Here is a 25,838-nt window from a genome sequence, read left to right as displayed (position 1 = left end):
TTTTCATTTTTCAATGGACCACTAGCGTGGCCACCCAAATCACCAGAATTTAATAAACTGGACTGATTTTTTTGGGGTTACAATAATAATGGAAAGTTTATAAAATACCTCCAACAATAAGGGATGAGATAAAAAATAAAATCAAGTATATTCAAATGGGAAATTTATTTAGTATTATTTTGTATTTTGACAACGACACCCGACTTGGGCGTCGAAACGTTAATAAAATCATTTTTAGGTAAAACTGTGGCTTATTTCCCATTTGAACATACTTGATTATAAAAATGCCACAAGAAAATAGCTTCAGAACAACATAAAAAATAGAATTTCGATGTGTTAATTTACAAATGCTTCGTAGAGTAAGTAGCTCATTCAATGATCGTTTTTAGGCGTGCATAAATGTGTTAGGAGGTAATTTTGAACACCTTATGTAATTAAATATTAAAAATATTTTACTAAAAGTGGCTTCTAATTTTTTTAAACAGGTTTTTTTGCAAAATGTACTACTGATAAATTATTCTTCGTTCTTTATTTGTTACATTGTTACATTTACATATAAAAGTAGTGTTTAATTGTCTTCACAAAATGTTGTATTTTGTGTTTAGTGTGTTTTTTCGTAAAATGTATTACTAATTTTCTTTCTTTATTTGTTACATTTACATAAAACAGTAGTTTTTAATTGTTTCAAAAATGTTACATGTTGTGGTTGTGTTTTTTTTTTGTGAAATGTATTACTAATAAATTATTTTTATTTCTTTATTTGCTATATTGTAACATTGATTACCGGATTTATAAGCAGTAATAGTCAATTATTGTCAATTCAGTCATGGCTTACTTAAAATTTAGATAAATTTAGACACCTAAAATAATATGCTCTGAAAATGAAAATATCTCGAAGACTAATAAATTTGGACATAGGGAATGTTATATAAAAATTAAAGTACGGTAATGTTGCTTTTCAATAATGATATAAAATACAAGGTGTTCCATTTAACATTACTGAGGAAATAATGTACTTGCGTTTTGACTCACCCTGTATTTGATATAAAGAAAATTAGCAATGTCAATAATTCTTGAAAATTTTGACAATAAATAAAAAAATATGGCATTAATAAACTATTGTTTAGTTGAACAGTTACGATTTTCATACAAAATTGGTTATAACTTTGTAAATATCCTGTATAACATAACGAACCTTTATATTTTTGTGATGGAGAAGTTAACAGGATTTTGAATATAAAATAAAATATAGGGTGTTCCATTTAAAAAAACATAAGTTTGGTCTGCCACTGTGTTATCAAACACCCTGTAACATTCTAACTAATTTTGTAATGTAAAGCTCAAAGGTGGTTAAAATTTTTGTTATTAACTTTTATTGCTATCTATTACTATAGCCGATCTATTGAGCTTTATCCCACTAATCAATCACCCTGTATGACTCAACATTTTCTATATATTGTTATATTCCTATTTGATAGGAGAATTAAAATTTATAATTATAAGCAAAATTCAAATTAATATAAAAGATCTTCAATTTTCTCAACCACGGGCATTTAAATTTAGAACAACCTGTATACAACAAATTATTATATTTAGTTTTTAAGAAAGTGATTCGAAGAAGCATACGAAACTCGGTAACAATGCGCCTAAGATAAACAAGTTTGAGTGACGCGGGCCATTATAGTGTTCGCGGAAGATTCGATCATTAGCCTACGCTAAATAAGACTCAGTGAAATAGATAATAGGTCATTAAGTTTTGTAAAAAGTAGAAAGTAAGTTTAAATTGGGAAATGATTATTTTTTCTTGAAATCCATTAAACATATTTAGAAAGATTAAAAGTTGGTATTGAGGAATACGGCGAATTAAAATTTGTGGTGGAATGTTGATTTTTGAATCTGGAAGGGATATTGAGAAAGTAGGAAAATGAATGAGGATGAGAGATCAGAATGTTTTGAGCGGTGGAGAGGACAAGTCCAGTGGTGGACGGTAGTGTACGAAAGAGTGAAAAAGCCGGTGTAGTTCCGTGAGTGTTGAGTACCCTAGGGGAACGAGAGGTAGGCCGAGTCGAGAGAAAAGAATCTCCTTGAGCAAAGAGTGTCCCGGTAGCTGATTGAAGTGGTTCGAAAAAGGTAGAACACGGCATCACGAGAAAAGCATGAACGAGAGCTGTACGAGGTAGTTTTCAAAGGAGAACATTACTGGAGGCCAGGACGAGTTTTTTCATCGCAACCAAGGGTAGGAGGAAACGGGTTTTGTGTGAGGACATTCGCAGTTCACCAGATAAAGGTCAGTCTCATTTGTCAGGACATGAATGTATGGGTTTTTGTATTAAATACCACATTAAAAATTGAAGAACATAATCGCTAATATCAGAAGATTTTCATCAAACTTAAATCAATTTGTTGCTAATAAATCCTAATAGTTCATTATTAGTAAAAATTTTAAATTGGAAACCAAAAGGAAATAAGATTCCCATTTTTAAATGTTTGTATTAAATAAATATAAGATCTAACAAATATTAAGCAATGATTGCCATTTATATAAAATAAACAAAATTTGATTTATAATTGTAATCCATATGTGTGTATTATTTTATTTTTTTCTATCCCGATTAGGAACTACTGAGAAATACTTAGAAGTCACGAAAGTAAGTAAGTAATTTTATAATTCGCTCTGAGATTGAAAACATATTGATATGTGATCTGGTTGATTAATTAGATTATCATTAATGCATTAATTAAATTAAATTACATATAAGAATATCATCACATATAAATAAATAAGATCACAACAATATATATAAAAAAAAACAAGCATTACGGTGCGGCAAATTTAAATTACTCTTCCTAGTTTAAAAACAAGGTATAGTGTATCTCCATCCTTTTTTTACAGCGTCCCAATTGGGTATTGAACGATCTCCATTATGAAGTGCTGCGAGAGAATCAAATTAAAAGTTTAGAAATACTGAGTGGCATTGGAGCTTTCAAATGTTATAAATTGTAATAAAAGAAAAAATTTGATGACGTCATATTTTTGAAATATCCACAAATAAGAAAAATAATTTTATCACAATATGTGGGAAGATAAAAAGATAGATAGGCTAGATTCAGTGTTTTCTGTAAAAAGCGAGCAGAACAGTCGCCACTGAGAAATCTAGAAATTTAATGCGGCACACAAGAGATTTAAGTATTATTCGCCATAAATATTATCGCATTTAACACTTTGACTCATATGTGTATCATACATAATACACAACAGTTACTCTGTCTGAGCCTATGTGTATGAATTTTAGACAAGGCGAAAACGGTGGGTTCGTTGGAAAAAATATTCCCATGAGATTTTTTTGCATAATCACATTCGTGAGACATCCCAAGAAGTCGCCCACGTGAAAAATGGTCCAAATTTTTTTTAAATCAAATTGCAAAAATCAATATTTTCGGCACGGACAATTTTTTTTAGGGTTTTTAGACCACTCTGGACAAAAAAGGTTTCTTATAATTTTTCCCTAAAGTTGATAGGTCTGGATCCCGCGTATGAAAAAAAAGTTGATTAATAGCAAGCTGAAAATTTGTTAATAGCTTAAGGGTGCCTAGTCGGACAAACTTTGATATATGGGAACACTGAAACAGGGGCCGTTTTAATTGTGGAACAGGTTAAAAATTTGGAACGGTCATACCACGAAAACGGCACATGTATTCTGTCCGACAGAACAGACTTAAACTCTTCTAACAGAGATTAAACTGTCATGCAAAAATCAGACTGCTATTTATCACCAAATGGGCGTTTTAATGAGTGGAACATGTAGAATATGTCAAATGACAGGAATTATGACAGGTGACAAATAGCAGTCTGATTTTTGCATGAGAGCTTAATCTCTGTTCGGAGTGTTTAAATCTGTTCTGTCGGACAAAATAAATGTGCCGTTTTCGTGGTATGACCGTTCCAAATTTTTAACCTGTTCCACAATTAAAACTGCCCCTGTTCCAGTGTTCCCATATATCAAAGTTTATCCGACTAGACACCCTTAAGCTATTAACAAATTTTCAGCTTGCTATTAATCAACTTTTTTTTCATACGCGGGATCCAGACCTATGATCGTTTTCCAGTTATAAGGAATTTAAAATTGAAAAAAGAACGAAAAATGGCGATTTTCAAGGATTAAATAACTCGGTTAAAGGTTATTATTATGAAAGTCAGAAAGTGACTAAATCAAAGTTTAAAGCCTACAAGATCCTGAAGAAACTTTTGTCATTATTTTATTGCTAAGCTGTTATTTTTAAGTAATAATAATGAGCGTCATGCACGTATTAGGCGGCCGGCAATGGTGAGTGCGAGAGAGATGACATTCCGGCAGTCAATGGTGCATCTTACTCGCACCAAATACTATTGACTGTAATACATCCAACTCCCACAGAAATCTGGAATCACGTTGCCACTAGCGCCACTGTCGGCTTGAGTTGAACTACGTTTTGACAACGTAAAATTTGACGTAAACATTCAAATTTAATTTTAGAATAACGAGCTAATTTTGCTAAATTAAATTAAAATAAAAATAGTTCAAACACTTACACAAAAACTATAATAAAGCAATTTTATAAATGTAAGGTTAGATTGCTCTGGTTATCCTACTCATACCGCTAGATGTCGCTATTTTTTTGCTTCCTCAAAATTAATGGGAAATGTCGAGTTGTATGTATTACAGTCAATAGTATTTGCTCGCACTCACATTTACAGCCGCGTCAATACGATCTTACGGCTCATTGTTAATAATTAAAAATAACAGCTTAGTAATAAATTAATGACAAAATTTCTTCAGGATCATGTAGTGGAGGCTTTAAACTTGGATTTAGTCACTTTTTGACTTTCATAATAATAATTTTTAACCGTGTTATTAAGAGTCTTAAAAAATTTCTTAAAAATGGCCATATTCGCGTTTTTTAAATTGCTTATAACTCGAAGACGATCAACTTTACAGAAAAATTACAAGAGACCTTTTTTGTCCAGAATGGCCCAAAAAATCTAAAAAAAAAAATTTGTCCTAACCTAACCAGACCAAAAATATTTATTTTTACAATTTGATTAAAAAAAATTGTTAAAAAAAATTTTGGACCACTTTTCGCGTGAGCGACTTCTTGAACCTTATTCTGGGGTGTCTCACAAATGTAATTATGCAAAAAAATCTCATCGGAATATTTTTCGAACGAACCCGCCGTTTTCGCCTTGTCTATTTGATACACAACTTATTCAAGCGACAAAAAGTGGCCAGGCTGCGACAACTTACGAGGATAAATAGGCCCAGGAGTTAAGTGTTAAAATAATTTTACAAAATGGCGCTCGTCCGCCTATTAAAATTATTATGTCACTAAACCATCAATTAATTTGTTTTGCGGTCAGAAATCTAATTGATTTAATAAAATGTTTGACTATTAAAAAATGTTTATACTGCATTCCGCCTATCTTTGTGTGAATACATTTATATAAGAGGGATTATTATGAAAAGCTTACTTCTACTTGTGGCACATGTTCTTCTGCATCATCATCCTCATCATCATCATCGTCATCCTCTTTCTTTTCATCTTCACTGGTAGATTCTCTTTCGGCTTTGTCTTGTTCTTCTTTAACCTTCTTTTCACCGTCTTGTTTATCTTTAAGACCTGATAATGCTTTCTTGGCATAATCTACATCATCAGTGACGAGGACATTATCGAAGATGGTACCAGATTTGACTTGCCATAAATCGAAACCGATTCCACAGATTTCTTTTTGTTTGTAAAGGTTTGCATCGGGAGTGTATTCGGGATTGTCGATTTCAGGGTGAACCCAGGCACCTTTGTATGCAGGGTTATCGATTTGCTTTGGTTTCCATTCACCTTTGTATTCGGGGTTATCAATCATTGGTGGTTCCCATTCGCCATCCATTTCATCGTCCCAGTCATCAGGTTTGGTGGCATCTGGGTCTGGGATGTGTTCTGGCTTGTCCCAATCTTCAGGTTTGGAGTCATCTGGGTCTGGAATAGTAGCCCTAACAAAAAAAAAACATTTCAATGTAACAAATAATACTAAACACTAGAGAAACATTTTTGAAAAGCACATACAATCCATCATGAATAATTTATTAACAAACCTTATTACAACTACATAAACAAACGTTATACGAGGGTGAATCAAATATGAACCGACCTTTTTGTCCCCGCTTAGCATAAACTGACGATATATCTAAATTAGTCCTGTGGTGGACAGTGTTTTAGGATTATCGTGGCGTTTTGTTGCTGGATTTTCTTCATGACAGATAAACCATTAATGCCGCTTATTACTGTAGTCTTTTTTACCGTGTTTGAGCTGCCTATTCGCGGTGTGCAAGTACTTGGAGGGGATACGAGAAACGATCGTGCGAGAATAGCCGAGAAATATTGCAACTTTCTTAAATAATTCATATTGTCAATTGAAATTGTCAAATTGACGTATATTTCATACCTACTGTCATTGAAGAAGAAAAATTATATATTGCTCCACAATATTGATATGATATGCAATTATTATATAAAGGTAAATTTAATCAATTGTATTTTGCTTGCAGTACTGCATTTTAATAACAAATTTTATTTACTACATACAATTGTTTACGTTTTAATAACATAACCTGAATCTTATTTTTTCTTATTATTTTTTTGGACTATGGCCTTGACAATTATCCAGTAACCAAGACTAATACAATTTGCCAATATAATTAAAAGTGCGAATAATTTTGCTGAGCGTAGAAACCAGGTGTCGCTTTGCCGAACTTGCACGGTCCCAATAGGTCCAAAAGACGGGAATGTCCTATATGAGATGTGTTGCTCTTGCATGACAACGCCCGACCGCATACAGCTGCCCTAACACAAGAAAAAATAGTGAAAATGCATTGGACTCTCACTGAACATCCTGCATACAGTCCTGATCTTTCAACATGTGATTACCACATGTTCGGTCCATTAAAAAATTCACTAGTCGTTTTGATGATGATAATCAAGTGGAGCAATTCGTGAGTAATTGGTTAGATATCCGCCCTCTTTCTTTTTATGAAAATGGAATACAGAAACTCCCTAGCCTCTGGGAAAAATGCACACAGAAGGAAGGAATGTATATAGAAAAATAAAATATTCTTTAATTGTTGTAATTATAATTCAATAAAAAGTTATTAGCAAAGGTCGGTTCATATTTGATTCACCCTCGTAGTTTTATAACGATAATCATTGCATCTATGTGAGTTAACACTTATTTGATCTTTTTGAATTATTCAATGAAATTGCTGTGTAAAAAAGATTTATCTCTGTCTCCAGTTACTTTATTAATTAAATAAACATTGTTAACTTTTACAGAAACCTTTAACCACCTTGATTTAAACAGTCGCTAACTTTTCTTTTAAAGACTAAGCCTGTATCATCTACTTATGAAATAGAGGTTCCATTTATAAAAACTACAAAAAGAAGTGGTCTGAGGACTGTCCCCCGAGATATTCCAGTGTTTTATATTTAGAGGGTCACTATAAGCTGTTCTAATTTTTAACATCAGCTTACATGCTTTAAATAATTGTCGAAAACTTCCAATACTATACCTCATACACAATACCATAGTGTGTAGGGTGTCGAAAAACTATTTGCGAGATCTAGAAAAATAGGAATTGCTTTTTCCTTCTTCTACAAGTAATATTTTGTATTTTGACAACGACATCCGATTTGAATGTCGAAACGTTAATAAAATCATTTTTTTAGTTAAATTGTGACTTATTTCCCATTTAGAATAGTTTATTACTAAAATGCCACAAGAAAATATCTTCAGAACGACATTAAAAAATGAGAGGTATATTTAACCCCTCATCCACCAGAATTTAAATGTATCCTTTTCCTTCTACAATACATTTCATTATAGTGTTGTTTCTATGTTCAAAAAGTTGGACGGGTTTAAAATGAATGGTTTTTGAAAAAAATAAGATCAAATTATAGAGCGCATTTTGAAATTTTCTTAAAAATCTTCCTTTTTCTCCATGTAGGTAAGTCGAAAATGATAACAGATACGAAAAAAAAGTATGGTAGAAAAATGTAGCGTTTTCTGGACCAAAAATTTGTTTTTATTTTTCATTACTGTATCATTTTCAAGTTACATGGAGAAAAAGGAAGATTTTTAAGAAAATTTAAAAATGCGCTCTATAATTTGATCTTATTTTTTTTTCAAAAACCATTAATTTTAAACCCGTCCAACTTTTTGAACATAGAAATAACACTATAATAAAAGGTATTGCAGAAGGAAAACGATGCATTTAAATTTTGGTGGATGAGGGGTTAAATATACTTCTCATTTTCTTAAAATACATTAGTCATCAATTTTTTTGCAGCCTATCTCGCTTAGTTTGAATGTAATCGACTTATAAGAGTGCTCGTTTTTAAAAGTCTTTTCAACCCCTACAAAAGGTATTGGTAGCATTATACACATAAAATAGACCATTTCTCTGTTATTTTAAGTTGAATACACCGATTTGAGCATGCACCAAAAAAATCTCTTTTCACCTTCAAACTATTTAGAAAATTTATGAAGGAACGAATCTCTTTGATTTTTCATAAGCTACAAAAATCTTTCATATAGTTTTTAGTTAGATGCATAGTTTTTAAGGTATTCGCAAAAAACCGTCCGAAAAGGTGTCATTTTGCAATGAAAATTGCCAATTTTCAACCACGAATAACATAAAAAGTATTGAGTTTAAAAAAAATTATATAACAGTTTTTGCTTACAACTGGGTTCTCTAGCCACTTCCGCGGTTATTTTGACCAAAAAAATTTCCCGCCCCCTTGAAGGGGTAAGAACCGCCCCCAAGATAAAAGCGCCATATTATAGGTATAGGGTAGACTTTGTTTCTTGAGCTATTCCCTACTTACTGTGAAAATATCAAGTAAATCGATGTTAAGTATGATTCAATTCGGAGCCAAATACCCTCATTGACTGCCCTATTATAGATCGATAAATTATTATCAGTTTCTTTACCTTTTTTTTTTAATTAGTGCAACAACGAAAACTTAAAAAGTGCTGGGACTTGGGACAAAACCATTCAAAAAATGTTACATATAAAATGAACTAATGGATTTATTATATATAATGGCATATAAGATCGAATAAATACCATACAAAACACAAATGGTCTGGCTAACTGGCTAAGCCAAAGACATTATAAAATAAAAAAATATCAAATACAATCAATATGTGAAGCACTATTATTTTTTAGATCATTAATATGTATTATAATTTCTTCATTACTGACAGATTTTAATGCCATACAATTAAAGAATATTGAATAGTTTATATAGATATCAGAATTAGGTTATTTTTTTATCATATTCAGTTCGATGTTAATAAAATAGTTGTAAAAATCAGATATTTCGTTAAATTAAATCACAATATTATTTTTATTTTCATTTGTTGTTTCAGAGATAACATTATTATTTATTTATTTTTTGTAATAATCATATTTTGTAATTTTTGCATAATCTCTCTATAGTTTCTATATTCTTGTAGTAGATCTTTATTATCTTTGTTTTTATTTACTGACTCTTTCAATTTATCTTCATATTTTACAGATTGAATGCTGCTATTAATGACCTACAGTCAATTTTTTTATGGTTTTGAATAATCATGGTTTTTGTATGTAGAACTCATTATAGAACTTTTTGAAGGCACTGATAAATATTATGATAAGCCGGTTCAGGACTGTTTTTAGATATCACTTTATTCCAATTTACTGTTGGATTTTACTTTCAAATTTAATTTTGGTTAACACTAGAACTGTACAAAAAGATAGACCATCGGAAAGTGTTGTTATATTTTTGTTGATCTAGAAATTCTTACTCTACAAAAAACTTTCAAGGAAATGATTTTTACAAGAAACAGGAAAAAATCTTTACCTGTCATCCCAATCTTCTGGTTTTTTGGCTTCTGGGTCTTTAATTTTCTTGGGTGGAAGAAGATCCCAATCACTTTCTAGTTCTCCAGATTCTACCTTTTCACCATCGATTTGTACTTCATAAGTGTTATCTGGGCGAACAATAAGAGTGTAGGCGTGAGTGTAGATATCATCCTAGAAACATTAATGATCAGAATTTGTTGGAAAAACATTTTGACACCAAATAAATTAGGTTTTGGCAACTAAAAGATATAATAATTACCTTACATCTGATGTCCTTGTTAATAAGGACATTTTTATCCTTGTAGTTAAGGATAACATGTACTTTTTTGGTACCAGGTCCACAAATATCGGGACCGAACATAAGCCTGTATGGAGTTTCCCCATGTAATTCTTCAGGTTTCAAGGAACAATCAAATACTTTAACGTATCCACCTCCACAATCAATGTTTTGTTCGTGTTTTACAGTAAATTGGATAACTAGATCTTTACCTTCTGTGGAGAAGGATTTGAATTTTCTACTTAAGGCATAGAAACGTGCATCTTCAGATGTCTGAAGACCTAAAAATAATTAAGTTTTAGTAAAGTTTATATACTATACTTGAAATTCAATATGATTATTAGTTAAGCATTATCTAAGTATAAACATTCAGAGAAGAGCAAATAAATACTTTTTATTTACCACTTCACATTTTTGCTGCTAACATCAGTTATAGATAGTGTGACCAACTAGCCCGAAAAACCCGGGACATGGCCCGAATTACAAAGTCGTGTCCCGGCGTCCCGGGCAAGGCTTCCGGGCCATCCGAATTTTCAATGTTTTGGTTAAATTCTATTTTGAAATTTTGAATACGTTATTTTTCTAAGAATTCACATCAAACTGAATTGGTGGGATGAAAAAAGTCGACAATTTCTAAAGTGTAATATTCTAATACCACTTCCAAAATGCATAATTTTATATGGTGGTATTATATTTCATCGCAAGACAAATACGATGTTAAGAAACAAGCTACAATAGTAAGAAGTAATAAACCTGTTCTGAAGCGGTTTTCTTTTGGCATGGCATGCTTGACAATAATTATATTTTTGATGGGATTAAGCCAACATTGTTTGTAATGATACATTTTTATATTAACCTAAGGTTATATTTACATGGAAATCCAACATCAGTTTATTTTCTAAGTTTTTCTCTTTGAGAACAATTTCCGGATTGGAAGTCTAAACATGATAAACTAACAAAAATGTAATTATCATTACAACCAATTGTGGCTGAATCCCATCAAAAATATCAATGCCAACAACACAAAAATGTTAAATAATAAAAAAAAATGACAATATTAAAGTTCTATATTAAAAAATGGCCCGATTTTCATTCAAATGTCCCTGATTTCAGGTATTTTTTCAGCCTTGTCCCGAATTCAACTGAATTGGAGTTGGTCACACTAGTTATAGACAAAGTTCATTGTAATCAAGTATATTCAAATGGGAAATAAGCCACAATTTTACCTAAAAATGATTTTATTAACGTTTCGACGCCCAAGTCGGGTGTCGTTGTCAAAATACAAAATAATACTAAATAAACAAAAATGTTGTTGCTTAGTAAAAAATTCTTCTAATAATTTATTTAATCTGACTCATTTATATCGGCAATTCAGATACGTATTATACATTTTAAAGTAGACGACTTTAAAATGATATTGCCAATATTGATGAGTTGCGTTCCTGGGACGACTTTACTAAAAGATAGTTCATTCGATTACATGAAATCAATCCCAACTCAAGAATATCCGCCACAAAAAATCATAGCATGTGATCTGTCTTTAAAAAGACAACCAAATGCAACGGTGGCACTGAAATTCTCGCGTTAGAGATTCCATAGTAAATCACGAGGGAAAACTAAAACTAAATAAAAATCTAAAACTAAACCTAACAGTGAACAAGAAAGAACAAAGAATTGTATTTATAAAATACCTTGTGAATGCGAACAATTTTATATAGGTGAAACGTCAAGACCATTAGACGTTAGAGTAAATGAACATCAGTCTTATATAAAAAATAGAGAATTTGATAGATCTCAAATATGTCAACACGCATGGGATAATGAACATAGAGTTCAGTGGAGAGATTCAAGTATAGTCCTAAAAGAAGCAGATAGTAAAAAGAGAAAAATCAAAGAAGCGGCTCTAATTATGCTAAATGAAACCAATTGTGTCGCAAATTCCTCGGTAGAATGCAGTAGGATGTGGTTACCCATATTATTAAAGGAGGAAGTCAATAGAAAGAAAATACCACAATTAGTAAATCAGTAACATATCCAGTTAGTACATATTTAGTATTTTAGTATTATTTAAAATTTAAAATATCAAGTCAGAATTTGGTATTAGTTTTGAGAGTAAACTAAATGTAAACCCAAATACTTACGATGTCGGGATAGTATCACGAGGTATTTCCTGGTTTTCCCTCGTGATTTACTATGGAATCTCTAACGCGAGAATTTCAGTGCCACCGTTGCATTTGGTTGTCTTTTTAAAGACAGATCACATGCTATGATTTTTTGTGGCGGATATTCTTGAGTTGGGATTGATTTCATGTAATCGAATGAACTATCTTTTAGTAAAGTCGTCCCAGGAACGCAACTCATCAATATTGGCAATATCATTTTAAAGTCGTCTACTTTAAAATGTATAATACGTATCTGAATTGCCGATATAAATGAGTCAGATTAAATAAATTATTAGAAGAATTTTTTACTAAGCAACATCTTTGTTTATTTAGTATTATTTTGTATTTTGACAACGACACCCGACTTGGGCGTCAAAACGTTAATAAAATCATTTTTAGGTAAAATTGTGGCTTATTTCCCATTTGAATATACTTGATTATAAAAATGCCACAAGAAAATAGCTTCAGAACAACATAAAGTTCATTGTGTTGCGAAATTTACTATGGCGTGCATCTTAAATATTGAGGGTTTACTTGGATCAACACAGAAAACATGCTTGTCAGGCATGCTAAAGGCCACAGGCTGGATAACTAGAGCATTATAGTTTTTGATGGTAGTAAAACACCTATGGCAACTGTAACCTCAAATGTAATAAACAATGAAATCAGGTAAAATGGAAAAGAAATCAAGGTGCAACACATATAAAAAAGGTGTCCATAAAAAATATATAAGGTTTTACTTATATGCGAGAGGAAAACAAATGATCAAATCAATTTGCAAGGGATTTAAGTAGAAAAAATCTGGAGATGTTGATTTCCTTGGAAATTTGACGAAAGTATCAGCTCATACATGGAGTGTTGATAAACATGAGTCAATACAAAAAACAATGAATTGTTAATTAGTTTATTCTATACATTCTAGTTCAAATTGCCAGTGTAATCGCTAACCTCCACTAAAGGAGACAGCACCACAAGAAGAGAAGAAGGAGCATTAAAGGAATATGCAATATAAAAATGAAACGATAGAAATAAACCTTACAAGAATAAATAAGTAAGTGCACACTTATTTATGCAAAGTATAAATGACACCGTTGGAATGCCATGCCAGATGTAGAAAGTTACAACACCAGCCAAACGAATTTTTAATGTTTTAATACAGTTAAGGGGCTATCCTAGTGTAAAAGTGCGAAATTCATATACTTTTTTTGGGAATTTCTAAAATAAAAAGTACTGTAGCAATCGTTATGAAAATTCGCATGAGCATTTACTATAAAAAGAAGTATATGTAAAACAATTTTCATAAAAAAATATTGAAAATCGAAAGATTTATGCGCCATCTACTGGCACTGTGAAAATAAAAACATAGCTCCACTGCTGCAGTGATTGGGACTAATAGAGATCCTGAAACATAGAATTTCAAAGTGATTATTGAAATATAAGTTACTTCCTATATAACATCAACTAGGATATTTGAAAAATATTAAACTTTGGAAAAATGACAAAGTGTTGAATTTTTTTTTAATTAGCTAAAACATTTTCAGTTTCAAAAACCGCCAAATTAACATTTTTTATCCGATCAAAAAACACCTAGTTGATGATATAGAAAATTACTTATATTTCAATAATAACTTTGAAATTTTATGTTTCAGGATTTGTATTAGTCCCAATCACTGCAGCAGTGGAGCTATGTTTTTATTTTCACAGTGCCACTAGATGGCGCATAAATCATTTAATTTTCAATATTATTTTATGAAAATTGTTTTACATGTACTCCTTTTTATTGGGACCGTGCAAGTTCGGCAAAGCGACCTCTATTTCTACGCTCTGTACTTTTATTCGCACTTTTAATTATATTCGCCAATTATATTAGTCCTGGTTGCTGGATAATTGTCAAGACCATAGTCCAAAAAAATAATAAGAAGAAAAAATAAGATGCAGGTTATGTTTAGCAAACGTAAACAATTGTATGTAGTAAATAAAATCAGTTATTAAAATGCAGTACTGCAAGCAAAATACAATTAATTAAATTTACCTTTATATAATAATTGCATATCATATCAATATTGTGGAGCAATATATAATTTTTCTGCGTCAATGACAGAAGGTATGAAATATACGTCAATTTGACAATTTCAATTGACAATATGAATTATTTAAGATAGTTGCAATATTTCTCCGCGACTCGCGCACGGTCGTTTCTCGTTTCCCTTTCCAAGTACTTGCACACCGCGAATAATAAATGCTCATGCAAATTTTCAAAATACAGTGGAACCCTGATAAGTCAGCCCCCGATAACCCAGAAGTCTGGTTAACCCAAACTGATTTTCATCAGCAAAACAAACATTTTTTCACTTTGACTGAGTTTTTACTAATAAATAAACAATACTGTATATCTACAGCTGTATGTAATTTAGATGGCATATGTATTTCATGTTTTTGCAATAACGATGGAGTTTACCTGTAAGTATATCATATTTTGTTAATTTTTACCATATTCTCCGCCTAATTCGGAGTTTTGATAACCCGGATCGGCTGCGGTCTCGATTAATCCGACTTATCGAGGTTCCACTGTAATTGGTACAGTACTTTTTAATTTAGAAATTCCCAAAAAAGAATATGAATTTCGTACTTTTACACTAGGATAGCCCCTTAACTCAACGTATTAATTAAAACCTTGTTATGAAGAAAAACTATCATTTGGATCAACTTTGAATGATCAATGATATTATGATGCAAAGTGGCCTAACCCACAACCCAGAATTTGACCAAAACGCTTTTATTACATTAAAGTTATCGCTTATTTAAGTATTTTCAGCTGAAGAGTGGCTTAAGCCCAATGCTTGGCCACTTTGGCTCAAGCAATAGCAGATGCAGAGTGGCTCAAGCCAGTATTGCTTGAGCCAAAGTGGCCAAGCATTGGGCTTGAGCCACTCTGCACCTGAAAATACTTAAATAAGCGATAACTTTAATGTAATAAAAGCGTTTTGGTAAAATTCTGGGTTGTGGGTTAGGCCACTTTGCATCTCATAGCATCATATAAGCTGTAGTGGAATGCTGATAGCTTATAACTGACTAACTAGCACCTACCCCAACATAGGTTGTTGAAAAGCCAGGTGTAAGATAAAAATTAACAATAAACACTTCTATTTACTGAAGTAGATTTATAACAATTATATAAATTGTTATAAATCTATAACAATTACTCGTATATCATGAAAAATCAATATTAAAAAAAAACAATTGTTTTTAGGTGGAGTATGAATAAATATATTTACCTTTATCTTCTTCTTCATCATTAAAGAATTTTCCAGCTGTCCTAACAAATTTTCCAAATTCTTTATCTGGGTTTTTGCTGTATATCCAATTCTTTTCCCAGGAATCTGAAACAATGAAATTCAATAATATCAAATGAAATATAATTTTTCTTAATAAAAAGTTGGACAATTATTTAACTCGGCATCTGACAGGTGGGGTGTAGTACACCCCAACAATACTGAAGGGCCTAAAACATAAGGAAATTTTGCATGTAGTGGCCACAGCAGCTAGATAGCTTTCTATTGTATATTCATCTATGCGATGACACAGTGTTTAGTCATCTGTTTAGTTTCATCAAGTACATTTGGATTGAAAGCGGTGACATCCTATGAGTCGGATTTTGTACTTTCTACAGAATCGCTTTTATTTTGTTTTACTCCTATTGTTCTATTGGTTGATAGAGGTTCAGTTTATTCTCTAGTCTGCAGGTGACTATTTTGGTAAATAGTGTATATACAAATGGGAGAGGAATACAGTTTTCGATTCGTGTAGGGTCTTTTTTATGGATTAATATCATTAAAACGATCCCATCGCTTGGAATTATGCTGTCTATAGACATAAGTTGAGTAGACTTTGAATTTTTCAAGGACAATTTCTCCAACTTCAATACAGTTGAGTCCGCGAATCCTTACCTGTGCGTCATCATTTAAAGCATACGAAATAAGTCGATGATAAGTCGGAAATTGAAATTTACTAAACGCAACAGCAAGTCACTTGCTGTTGCGTTGCGTGAAGATTTGCAGACTCAACTACTGTAATATCTTTCCAGGTACTTTCCCCCTTTTCCAGAAGCATGCTTTATTTTATCCTTCGTAATCTCTGGCATGACTTCTTCATCCCTAGGTAACCACCCCCTACTTTTTTCTATCTCTTCAGGTGTGCTCTGTATCTGTTGTTGCTCTTATAAGGTTCTAGGAGAATAGTCACTGTAAAATATGTAGGAAATAGTATGTATAGTAAAACAATCTTTACTGAGAGAGATGGCAACTAAAACTTAAGAATGTCCATATTTAGAGTACTTTAGTATCATGATTACAATCATGAGTAGAGCATCATAACACTGGATGGGTTCTTGCCTGTTTGACTATGTCCTTCCATTCTTCTTCTCTTGTGCCCTTCTCGTCCATTGCCTTACATTCATAGTTTTCAGATCATCCATGTTATCTGACCGTCTAGTTCTGGGTCTTGTCTTTTTTCATCTTCCTATCAACTTCCATTGTAATATTTTCTTTGTTGATTTTGTATCTTCTTGTCTCTGGCTTCTGGCATTTCCCAGCCATGACAGTCTTTGACTTTTAACAAACCTTACAAAATGCCCTTCAGTTAATTCATTAATATCGTTCGTTTCGCCTGATTCTCCATGTGCCACCTTCCACTTGCACCAGGCCATATACTTTTTTCAGTATCTTTCTCAAGAATGTCTTAAGTTGTGCTTCATCTTTGTTTGTCATTACCCAGGTCTCACAAACATAGGTTACTACTGTAGTGGAGTCACTGAAGGTGGATATGAGCTATTACCTACGATTTCGTTGAACCTCCATCGATTTGCATGAAAATTGGTGAGTCAAGGAACAAAGGTGACATGGTGCCAACTTGCGCTTTTACCCTGGGGGTGGATGCCACCCCTTCTCGGGGTGAAAATTATTTTATTAAAAATAACCCTGTAATTCGATAGAGGGACAAATTTCAAGCAATATTTGTTATATAAAGTTATTAAAATAAATCAAAACTTTTTGAGTTATTAAAGATAAATATTTTAATTTTTCTTAAGAAAAATGCATGTTTTTAACCAATTTTTCATCAATAACTCAAAAAGTGTAAGTTTTTACAAAAAAGTTATTATTATCAAAATTGAGGCTAACAAAAAAATGAAATAAAACCCTCACTACAAAAACCTTTTAATGTCCAAACATGTTGATAGCGTTAAAATTTATGCTCCAAAATTTTTTCAAAATTTATCTTTTAAAAATTTTTCCAAAAAATGTTATGGTTTTTTTTAATAACTCCGTTCGTGTTTACGATATCAGGTTCACTTAAGAACTGTTTAAAAACTAATTCCAAGTGCTATTTAAGCACGTTGAACTTAATCTTTTAAACCCCTTACTTGTTTAAAAATAAAAGGTTAAATGACTCCGGTTGCATGGTTTCCACAGCAAAATTTTAAGATTTAAACGTTTCTGTCTCGGTTATTTTTTACGCTATAGAAATAGTAAAACAGGTAAAATATTTGGCACAGAAAAAACTTAAATTTGACTATACCGGGTGGTGAATTGGAAAGCGGGCCATAGGAAACTCAATGTAAAATTCTAAGCTGTTAAATTCCTGCTTCCCTAATTATTTTACATCAAAAGTCATCAGAAACTATTTGTAGAGAATTGAAATCTCTATTGAAAACAACTGTTAATATTGTTCTATGAACAATAATTATTCAAAATTTTGTAAAAATATAATACAATTTTCAGAGTAATACGCCAAAGCTAGGCCACACACAATACAATAATGTGTATAAGATTGCATTTGTTGACAATGAATTTATTATATTAACAATTAGAACTGTCAATTTTTTAAATTATTTTATCATTTTTTGTTTAAAACACAATAAAGTTGATAAGATACCCTTAGTTAAGGAGAAAGTATTAATATTCTCCTTTTCATGAACATTTTTCAGTGCGTCACAAATTATAGAAAAAAAGGTAAGTCCGTGATAATACACATTTATGACATTTATTCTAACGTGACATTTTAGTTAAATCTGACAGTTGTCAAATTTTATTTTCAATTTGGAATAAAACCAAATCAATTGTGTCTATTGCATTTATAAAATGGTATTTTCTTTCATTTGTATAGTCTTATAAATTGTACAGATTATATTGATAATATTATTATTTTATTTAATAAATAATTCTTTTTTGATTATGGCGCCATCTATCGACAACTAGAATAATCACCGAACTAGAATAATTACCGAAGTATTCCCAGACGTGCCTTTTTTTCTGTCACATACAATTTAATGCGTTAGAGAGAAATCGAAAAACTGTGACGCACTGAAAGATGATCATGAGAAAAAGAATAATAAAGATATTTTCTTCAGTCAATAATGTGCTCACTGTCAGTTAAATAGTAACGTGTGGCCTAACATACCCACACATACCTACTGCGGTAAATACATTATATTTTTCAAAATTTTGGAATGTGTTTAAATCGTAGAACAATTGTAACTTCTGTTTTTAATACAGATTTCAATCCTCTACAAATAACTTCTCATGACTTTTGATGTAAAATAGATAGGGAAGCAGGAATTCAACAGTTTAGAATTTTACATTGAGTTTCCTATGGCCCGTTTTCCGATTCACCACCCGGTATATATATTTTTAACGTATATTGAGTATTTTTGGAGTTATTATCAAAAGAATATGAGAATTACAATAATTTTAAAAATCATGATTTTTTAAATTATCTTTTTTTCAAAAATATGCATTCTAAACCGGTCAAAATTATAGAACACATTACTTATGCTAACATAAATAAGTTTTTGTAAGGATTACTATAAATTTTGATTTTTGTGGAAATGGCGTATGTTTTATTTTTCACTTTTTCCTAAAAAATTCGAAACTGTTCTTTTATTTTCATTACAACTTGCTTATTGACGCTATTACCTTGTTCTGAAGCTCATTTGATAGGTATTCCGAAGTGCTTTGGCAAATGTTTAGCAGGAATATTTTATACATTGCATCGTTTTCCCGTTATTTAAGCTTGAATACTTAGATTTGAGTACTTGTCGAAAAAAATACACATTCAATTGCCAATAACTCCCTTTGAACTAACATTAGTTTAGTTCTTTATATGAGGAATATATTAAATTTTTTATTATCTTCAATTTCAGTAATAATAACTTTTTTGTAAAAGCTTATAGTTTTTGCTTATAGTTTTTACTAATGCCATACTCTGTATGAGAGTACAAAGACTCGTTTTATATAGTTTCTCTGAACCGCATTTTTGGAATATTTTCCCAGCGGTGCCTTTTGATATTTTGATATCTAGGTCAACAGAAAACTAGAATCGAGTCGCCATTTATTTCACTTATTCCCCGTTAGAGGGCGTTCTAACCTTACTCCGGTATAAATAGTTTTATTGTATACCGAGAACTACGGAAGTTTTGATTTAAATTTGTCTTCTTGCATAGCCTCCTTGACAAAAGGTAGACCTAGAAATAGCGCTATCGGGGGATGGCAGGAGACAGATTTAAATCAAAACTAAACCGTCTATTTTTGTATTATTATAGTTTTTGATTTATATGTGAAAAACCGATTTAAAACATGCATTTCTTTACAAAAAAATAAAATATTTGGTCTTTAATAACTCAAAAAGTGTTGATTTATTTTAATAAACCTATATAACAAATTTTGCTTATAATTTGTCCCTCTATCGACTTATGGTATTATTTTTAATAAAATAATTTTCACCCCTGAGAAGGGGTGGCATCCACCCCCAGGGTAAAAGCGCAAGTTGGCATCATGTCACCTTTGTTCCTTGAGGTATCCTCTAATTACTCACCAATTTTCATGAAAATCGATGGAGGTTCAACGAAATCGGAGGTGAAAACCTTCAGTGACTGCACTACTGGTCTAATTAACACTTTAGCAACCATGTGCACCACCCGTGGGTACAGTAAGTTTTCTGTTCAACCTAGTGGACACGGAACTTATCCTTGTCCATTTTAGTGTCCACCTCATGGGTCAAGGTCGGCCCTAGGGGGTGGACAAACCAGGTGGCTGTCCAGGGCGGCACAATCCCTCCTCAGGCCGGGCCTGTCATGGGTTTGCATAAAGTTTTGTAGTAATTTTGGTTCATTTGTCTAATAATTTCGATTTTTTATTAGCATAGTGTGTATGGCACCCACTGAAAATACATGCATTGATTTCGCTGGGAATTCTTTTTATTGATTTCTTTGCCCAAATGTGTAAAGGGGTTTACATATTCAATGAGATAGTTGTCTATTACAATATTTTCATTGTCAGGTGATATTTTGACAGTCATCTATTTCGTTTTTGATTCATTTATTTTAAACCCTCTTTATTGTGCTTCAGGATCAATTTGCTTAAATGTTTCCATTAGTAGTTGCTTGCTCCAACTAATGATAGCTACATCGTCTGGATATGTAGTAATTTGTACTAATTTGGTTTTTATATGGCCAGTTACATTGGTTTTTCATAATTCGCTTTATTCAAATGATATCAAGCAATTCTATAAGTATGTGGTTTTAATAAAACCTGTCAACTGTTTAATATAAATGCCTATAATGGCAAAGAAGATCCAATCCTTATCAACTATTAGGTTTACATTCAAAAATACCTGATGGTAATGACAAAGCTTGACAAAAACTGATAATGATAATTTTCTAGAGATAAAACTTTTGGAACCCATTAACTGAATAGAAATTACAAAATACCTCTATTTCATTTATATAATTAGTAAATAAATTTAAAATATACAGGTTTTAAAAACAGCCTGTAGGGTAATAAATTTGCCAATGTTTTATATTTAGAACCCAACAAAATATTTTTAAAACATGTGTGAATGACTCCTAAAGAAAATAAGAAACTTACATAGTATTTTCTGTGGTTTTAATAGAATTTTAATAACAAAACATGGAATATGCATTCTTTAAAGTTAGGTTGTGATATAAATACAATAGTTTTTGCTGAAATGTAAAATGTTGGTGGTGCATCTGATTAAACCAGTATTACTGTTGTTCTAGAAATAAGTTGTAGATGTATTAAGTACATAAATCACTATTGAAATGAACATTGATTTTCACTGGTACCTAATACCTTGACATTAGGCCATTAGTGATAAAATAATTAGTTATTACTGGTGATCGGCATAATAGATTGGTAATATGTCGTGAAACAATATTTTGCGAAAAAGTAATTAATGCCAATTTGAGACACTTCGTAATAAAAGAAAAATACAAAACAATTTCATCTTTTGACAACTTTCTTCTTAGGGCAATGGACTACCCCAAAACTACCGGTCATTTAATTCTGCATGTGTTTATATAAGAATATAGTAACTTACCATCACTGAATTTCTCTTCTAAATAAACACTAGCATGAGCTGCGTATAAATACGCAAAAATCACAAAAACTGCAAGATATTTCATTATTCTAAACTGTTAGGACCTTCTCCGATACGTCAAACCTTCGACAAGTTCTTTCTAGAAATGCCAAAAAACAACTCGAGGTGTGTAGAAATGACAAACCTACATTAATATCACAGACAACCGTATATTATTGCATCTCTCTTTTATACATATAGTGTCCGTTCGGTGTAATGCAGAGTTTGTCCTTACAACGCAATCCAGCCGACAGATGGAATACTCTGATTGGTCCAAGTACTTGAAGAATCAAAAACGTGGCTTGCGTTGTGTCGTTTTTGACCGGCTCTGGTTTTCGGCGTTGCCAGAGTTCTAATGAAGAGGGTAGATTCGAAGTAGTGAAAAAATGAAATTAATAAAATATGTATATATGAAAAAGTTTATGGAAAAACGTATATTAGAATAAATAATTCTTTCTCTTCTACTAAATATTTATTACTCTTAGAGATATTGTTATTGCTTTAGACAAATAGAATTCAACATTTGTTTCAATCTCATCCGCATTTTTCCGATGATTCATTTAGGAGTTACACATATCTTTTTATGGTACTCCCAATATTTCTCACTTATAGAATAATGAATTACTGATTATCATGCAAAATGTGCAGCACATATCTATTGCAAATGCTTGCTACTTATTCTCATCAACTACTTATTCTTATCAATTACTTTGGCCACAGCAACCAACCTTAGAGTGGCCCAAAGAAGAATGGAACGGTCACTACTTGGATTGACTCTCAGAGACAGGGTTAGAAACGAGGAAATCAGAATAAAGACAGGCATCACAGATGTCATAGAGTGAATAGTATGGCTCAAGTGCAATTGGGCGGGCCATGTAGCCAGAATGAAGGACGGGAGGTGGGGAGGTGAACCCAAAAAATTACAGTGGGGAGACCACGAGAAGACAGAAGAAGTAGAGGTAGACCACCTACACGATGGAGAGATGACATCAAAAGGGTTCTTGCGGTATATGTTCACGTTCTTTGTTCCACGCTATTTCCAACTCTTGAATCGTTTCTGATAATGGTAGCCTCTTTTTAATATTACCCATAAAATGTCACATAAATGTTCTAATGGATTGATGTCAGGACAACAAACGGGCCAATCCAAAACGGGAATTGCTACAGTATTTATGTAGTCCATGACGATTTGGATAGTATATGGACGCGCATTATCCTGCAAAAATAAGAAATTATCCTCAACGAAAGGGGAATAGGGGACCACATTATCCTGCAGACACCGTCGTATGAATCTGCCTGCTGTTAAGCTGGCCACTGACGATACTGCGGCGTCGTGCAATTTTGTCGAATTCGACTAATTGACAAAATTTTTGATCGTGTGTGACCGTGCATCCAAGAAAATAATCATTACAATTTTACCACAGAGAAACTGGGTTCTCTACTGCAGTACTGCAGAAATGATATCATGAACGATTTTGTCGAACGACACCGCACTATCGTGAGTGGCCGCGTCTTTATAGAGTTCCATGTTCGATAAAAATTAATTCGATGCGTCCGTTGAAAAAAATACCCGCCAATATTATAATACCTCCACCACCAAACAGCGTTCTGGGTGAAATACAGCAAGGTGCAAATCGTTCTCCGGGTCTCCTCCTTACACGTTCGTTACCGTCTGGAGATTGTAAGCAAAAACAGGACTCGTTAGAAAACATTACAACATTCCTTAGCTGAACGGTCCAGTCCCTGTGATCATTTGTAAATTTTATCCTGGTTAGCTCAATGAACTGCTATTAATTATTTAGGGCATGCAAGCTTATGAGAATGTAAACGACTCTCATGCAGGACTATTCTTACAGTTCGTGCAAACTATGAGTTCCTAGAGCTTCTAACATATGACTAGCAAGAACATTTCGACCCATGCAACGAAGACTATTGTAACTCAATTTTGGATGAACTGAAATAATCGCGTTTGAAAATTTTTCGCAAAGATTTCGCTCTAAGAAATGATATTATCTTTGTAAGAAATACGTTTTACACACTGAAATTTCTGACATATTATAGATTATAAAGAATGTTAAGGAATTTCACAGATCAAACTTAACAAAAAACACATTTCTTGCTAAATTTTGTAGACTTGCTATAGTTTTCGTCGAAGCAATTAAGGAAAACAATACTTACTCTAGACTTACTAACAGTAAATGGCGTTTTCTTTGGAAGAAATACGTCTTACTCATTTAAATTTCTGATATAGGTATTATGTATAAGGAGCTTTAAGGGATTTCACAGATCAAACATAACAAAAAGCGGATTTTTTGCTAAATTTTGTAGACTTACCAAAGTTTTCGTCGAACACTTAACGAAAAAATACTTAGTCTAGACTTAGTAACACTCTTATTGAAGCAAAATAGTTCTTTTTAAAAATTATAATAAAAAACATTTCTATAGTTAATCTGAATAATAAAATTAGAGTCTTGTTCATATTCTTCATGATTGTCATTTTCTGCTTCCATATTTCTAATATGTACTTTTAATATTCTGACACTTTTAAATTTTTGTCCCATTCTCGGCTGTAAGGGAAAAATAAAACTTATGGCAAACCTCAGGAATGCTAAGAAGACTGTTTGCTCTGGGTTTACACAAGTCAAGCCACTTTGGGGCTAGTACACGTTGGGCCAATCAGTTGGGCCAAGGAGTTGGGCCAACGTGTACAGGACCACTTGGCATGAGTTTGCGATTGGCGGTCAGTGTTGGTCTACAAACCGAATCTTGTCGGTATTTGGTGCACAAATCAAAGGATTTTTGGGACTTGCGCGATCTGCCAAACAGCTGTTTGGTTATGAACACTGAACACGTTGTTGTCGTTGAGTTTAAAATATTTGTTTTCTCTTCTCACAATACTGATACTGTTTATAAGTATTAATTTTAAGGTTGTGATTTAATATGAATACTTTTTTCGGTGTAAAAGCACCATCGTTTGCGCCATTGTTTTTTAATCACTCTTGTTTGGTACACTTTTCTATAAGCATTGAACGCATTGTACAAATTAATTGCGGCAGCTGCTACAGTCTCCACATCCATATCCATAATCAGAGTTTGTTTTTTGTTTATCCACTAAGAAAGGTTAATGCAGACTGATAACTCCACCAACGTGTAATCACCATGTATTCACTGTTCTTACTTGGCCCAACTCATTGGCCAACTAGTTGGCCCAACGTGTACTGGAGCCAACGTTTAATTTTTTGGCATCTATTGTAAGCAAGATTGCATACCTACAGTAGAGGTAATTCTTTAGAATGATCGTTTTTATTGTACAGTCGAACCCGCTTATTGGGATATTCTAATACCCGATCATTGATGGCTGGTAGAAATAAGTGTACCTACTGAATAGACCTACATAATAATAGTACATACTATGTATGTACCTACATTTACATTATATTTATATGGTTTTAGGTCCTTTTATGTCAATGATACAGCAGTGCAACTTATTTTATTAAAAAACCAAATTGCTGTGCACAAATCCATTAATAAGCAGGAAATGTGTGCAATATGTAAACATGTATATATTAATTATCTTATTTAAAATGCATACGCCAAAATTACTTCTCATTTTTTTTGAAAAATCTTTAAGTTATACAAATTAGAAAAAATTACATTGAATTGGCCCTCCAGAAATCTTCTTATAATATTACAAACGGTTAAGACTTGCCAAATTGGATGGAATATCCACAAAATCGAAAAAATCTTCATCTTTTCCCTCATCTTTCGCTTTAATATTGAGTTGGGTGGTTTTATTGTTGAAGATATTCTTCTTTAGCGGAGAATCGATTGAGGGTAAAATTTGATTGATCCCCGCGCATGCGCACACCGACAGTATGGTATTAGTGGTTATGCGGGCTCTGATTAGGTGTTGAAATTTTGAAATGATCTGTCAATAATTGTTCAATATGGAGATTATCGGTAAACAAAAATATTGTATAATATTAGTTTTTATTGATGTGTGGACAGAAATAAAATCAAATTTATAATTATAGT

General features: G+C 32.2%; 1 protein-coding gene across 1 annotated transcript in view; it reads right to left on the bottom strand.

Moving 5' to 3' along the window:
• The window catches only part of LOC114331367 (calreticulin), a 31,114-nt gene extending 9,035 nt beyond the window's left edge, over nucleotides 1-22,079 (bottom strand). The window contains exons 1-5 of the mRNA XM_028280918.2: nucleotides 21,765-22,079; nucleotides 15,647-15,751; nucleotides 10,192-10,490; nucleotides 9,931-10,103; nucleotides 5,507-6,023 (exon numbers count right to left, since the gene is read on the bottom strand). Coding sequence (XP_028136719.2) covers nucleotides 5,507-6,023; nucleotides 9,931-10,103; nucleotides 10,192-10,490; nucleotides 15,647-15,751; nucleotides 21,765-21,849 — 1,179 coding nt within the window. The 5' untranslated portion in view covers nucleotides 21,850-22,079. The remainder of the gene's footprint in view (nucleotides 1-5,506; nucleotides 6,024-9,930; nucleotides 10,104-10,191; nucleotides 10,491-15,646; nucleotides 15,752-21,764) is intronic.
• Between the last annotated feature and the right edge of the window lie 3,759 nt (nucleotides 22,080-25,838).

The sequence above is a fragment of the Diabrotica virgifera genome, chromosome 4 (genome assembly GCF_917563875.1).
Source record: "Diabrotica virgifera virgifera chromosome 4, PGI_DIABVI_V3a".
NCBI classification, from domain to species: domain Eukaryota; kingdom Metazoa; phylum Arthropoda; class Insecta; order Coleoptera; family Chrysomelidae; genus Diabrotica; species Diabrotica virgifera.
Note: the sequence above shows the minus strand (reverse complement) of the source record. Positions and strands in the feature narration are given on the sequence as shown.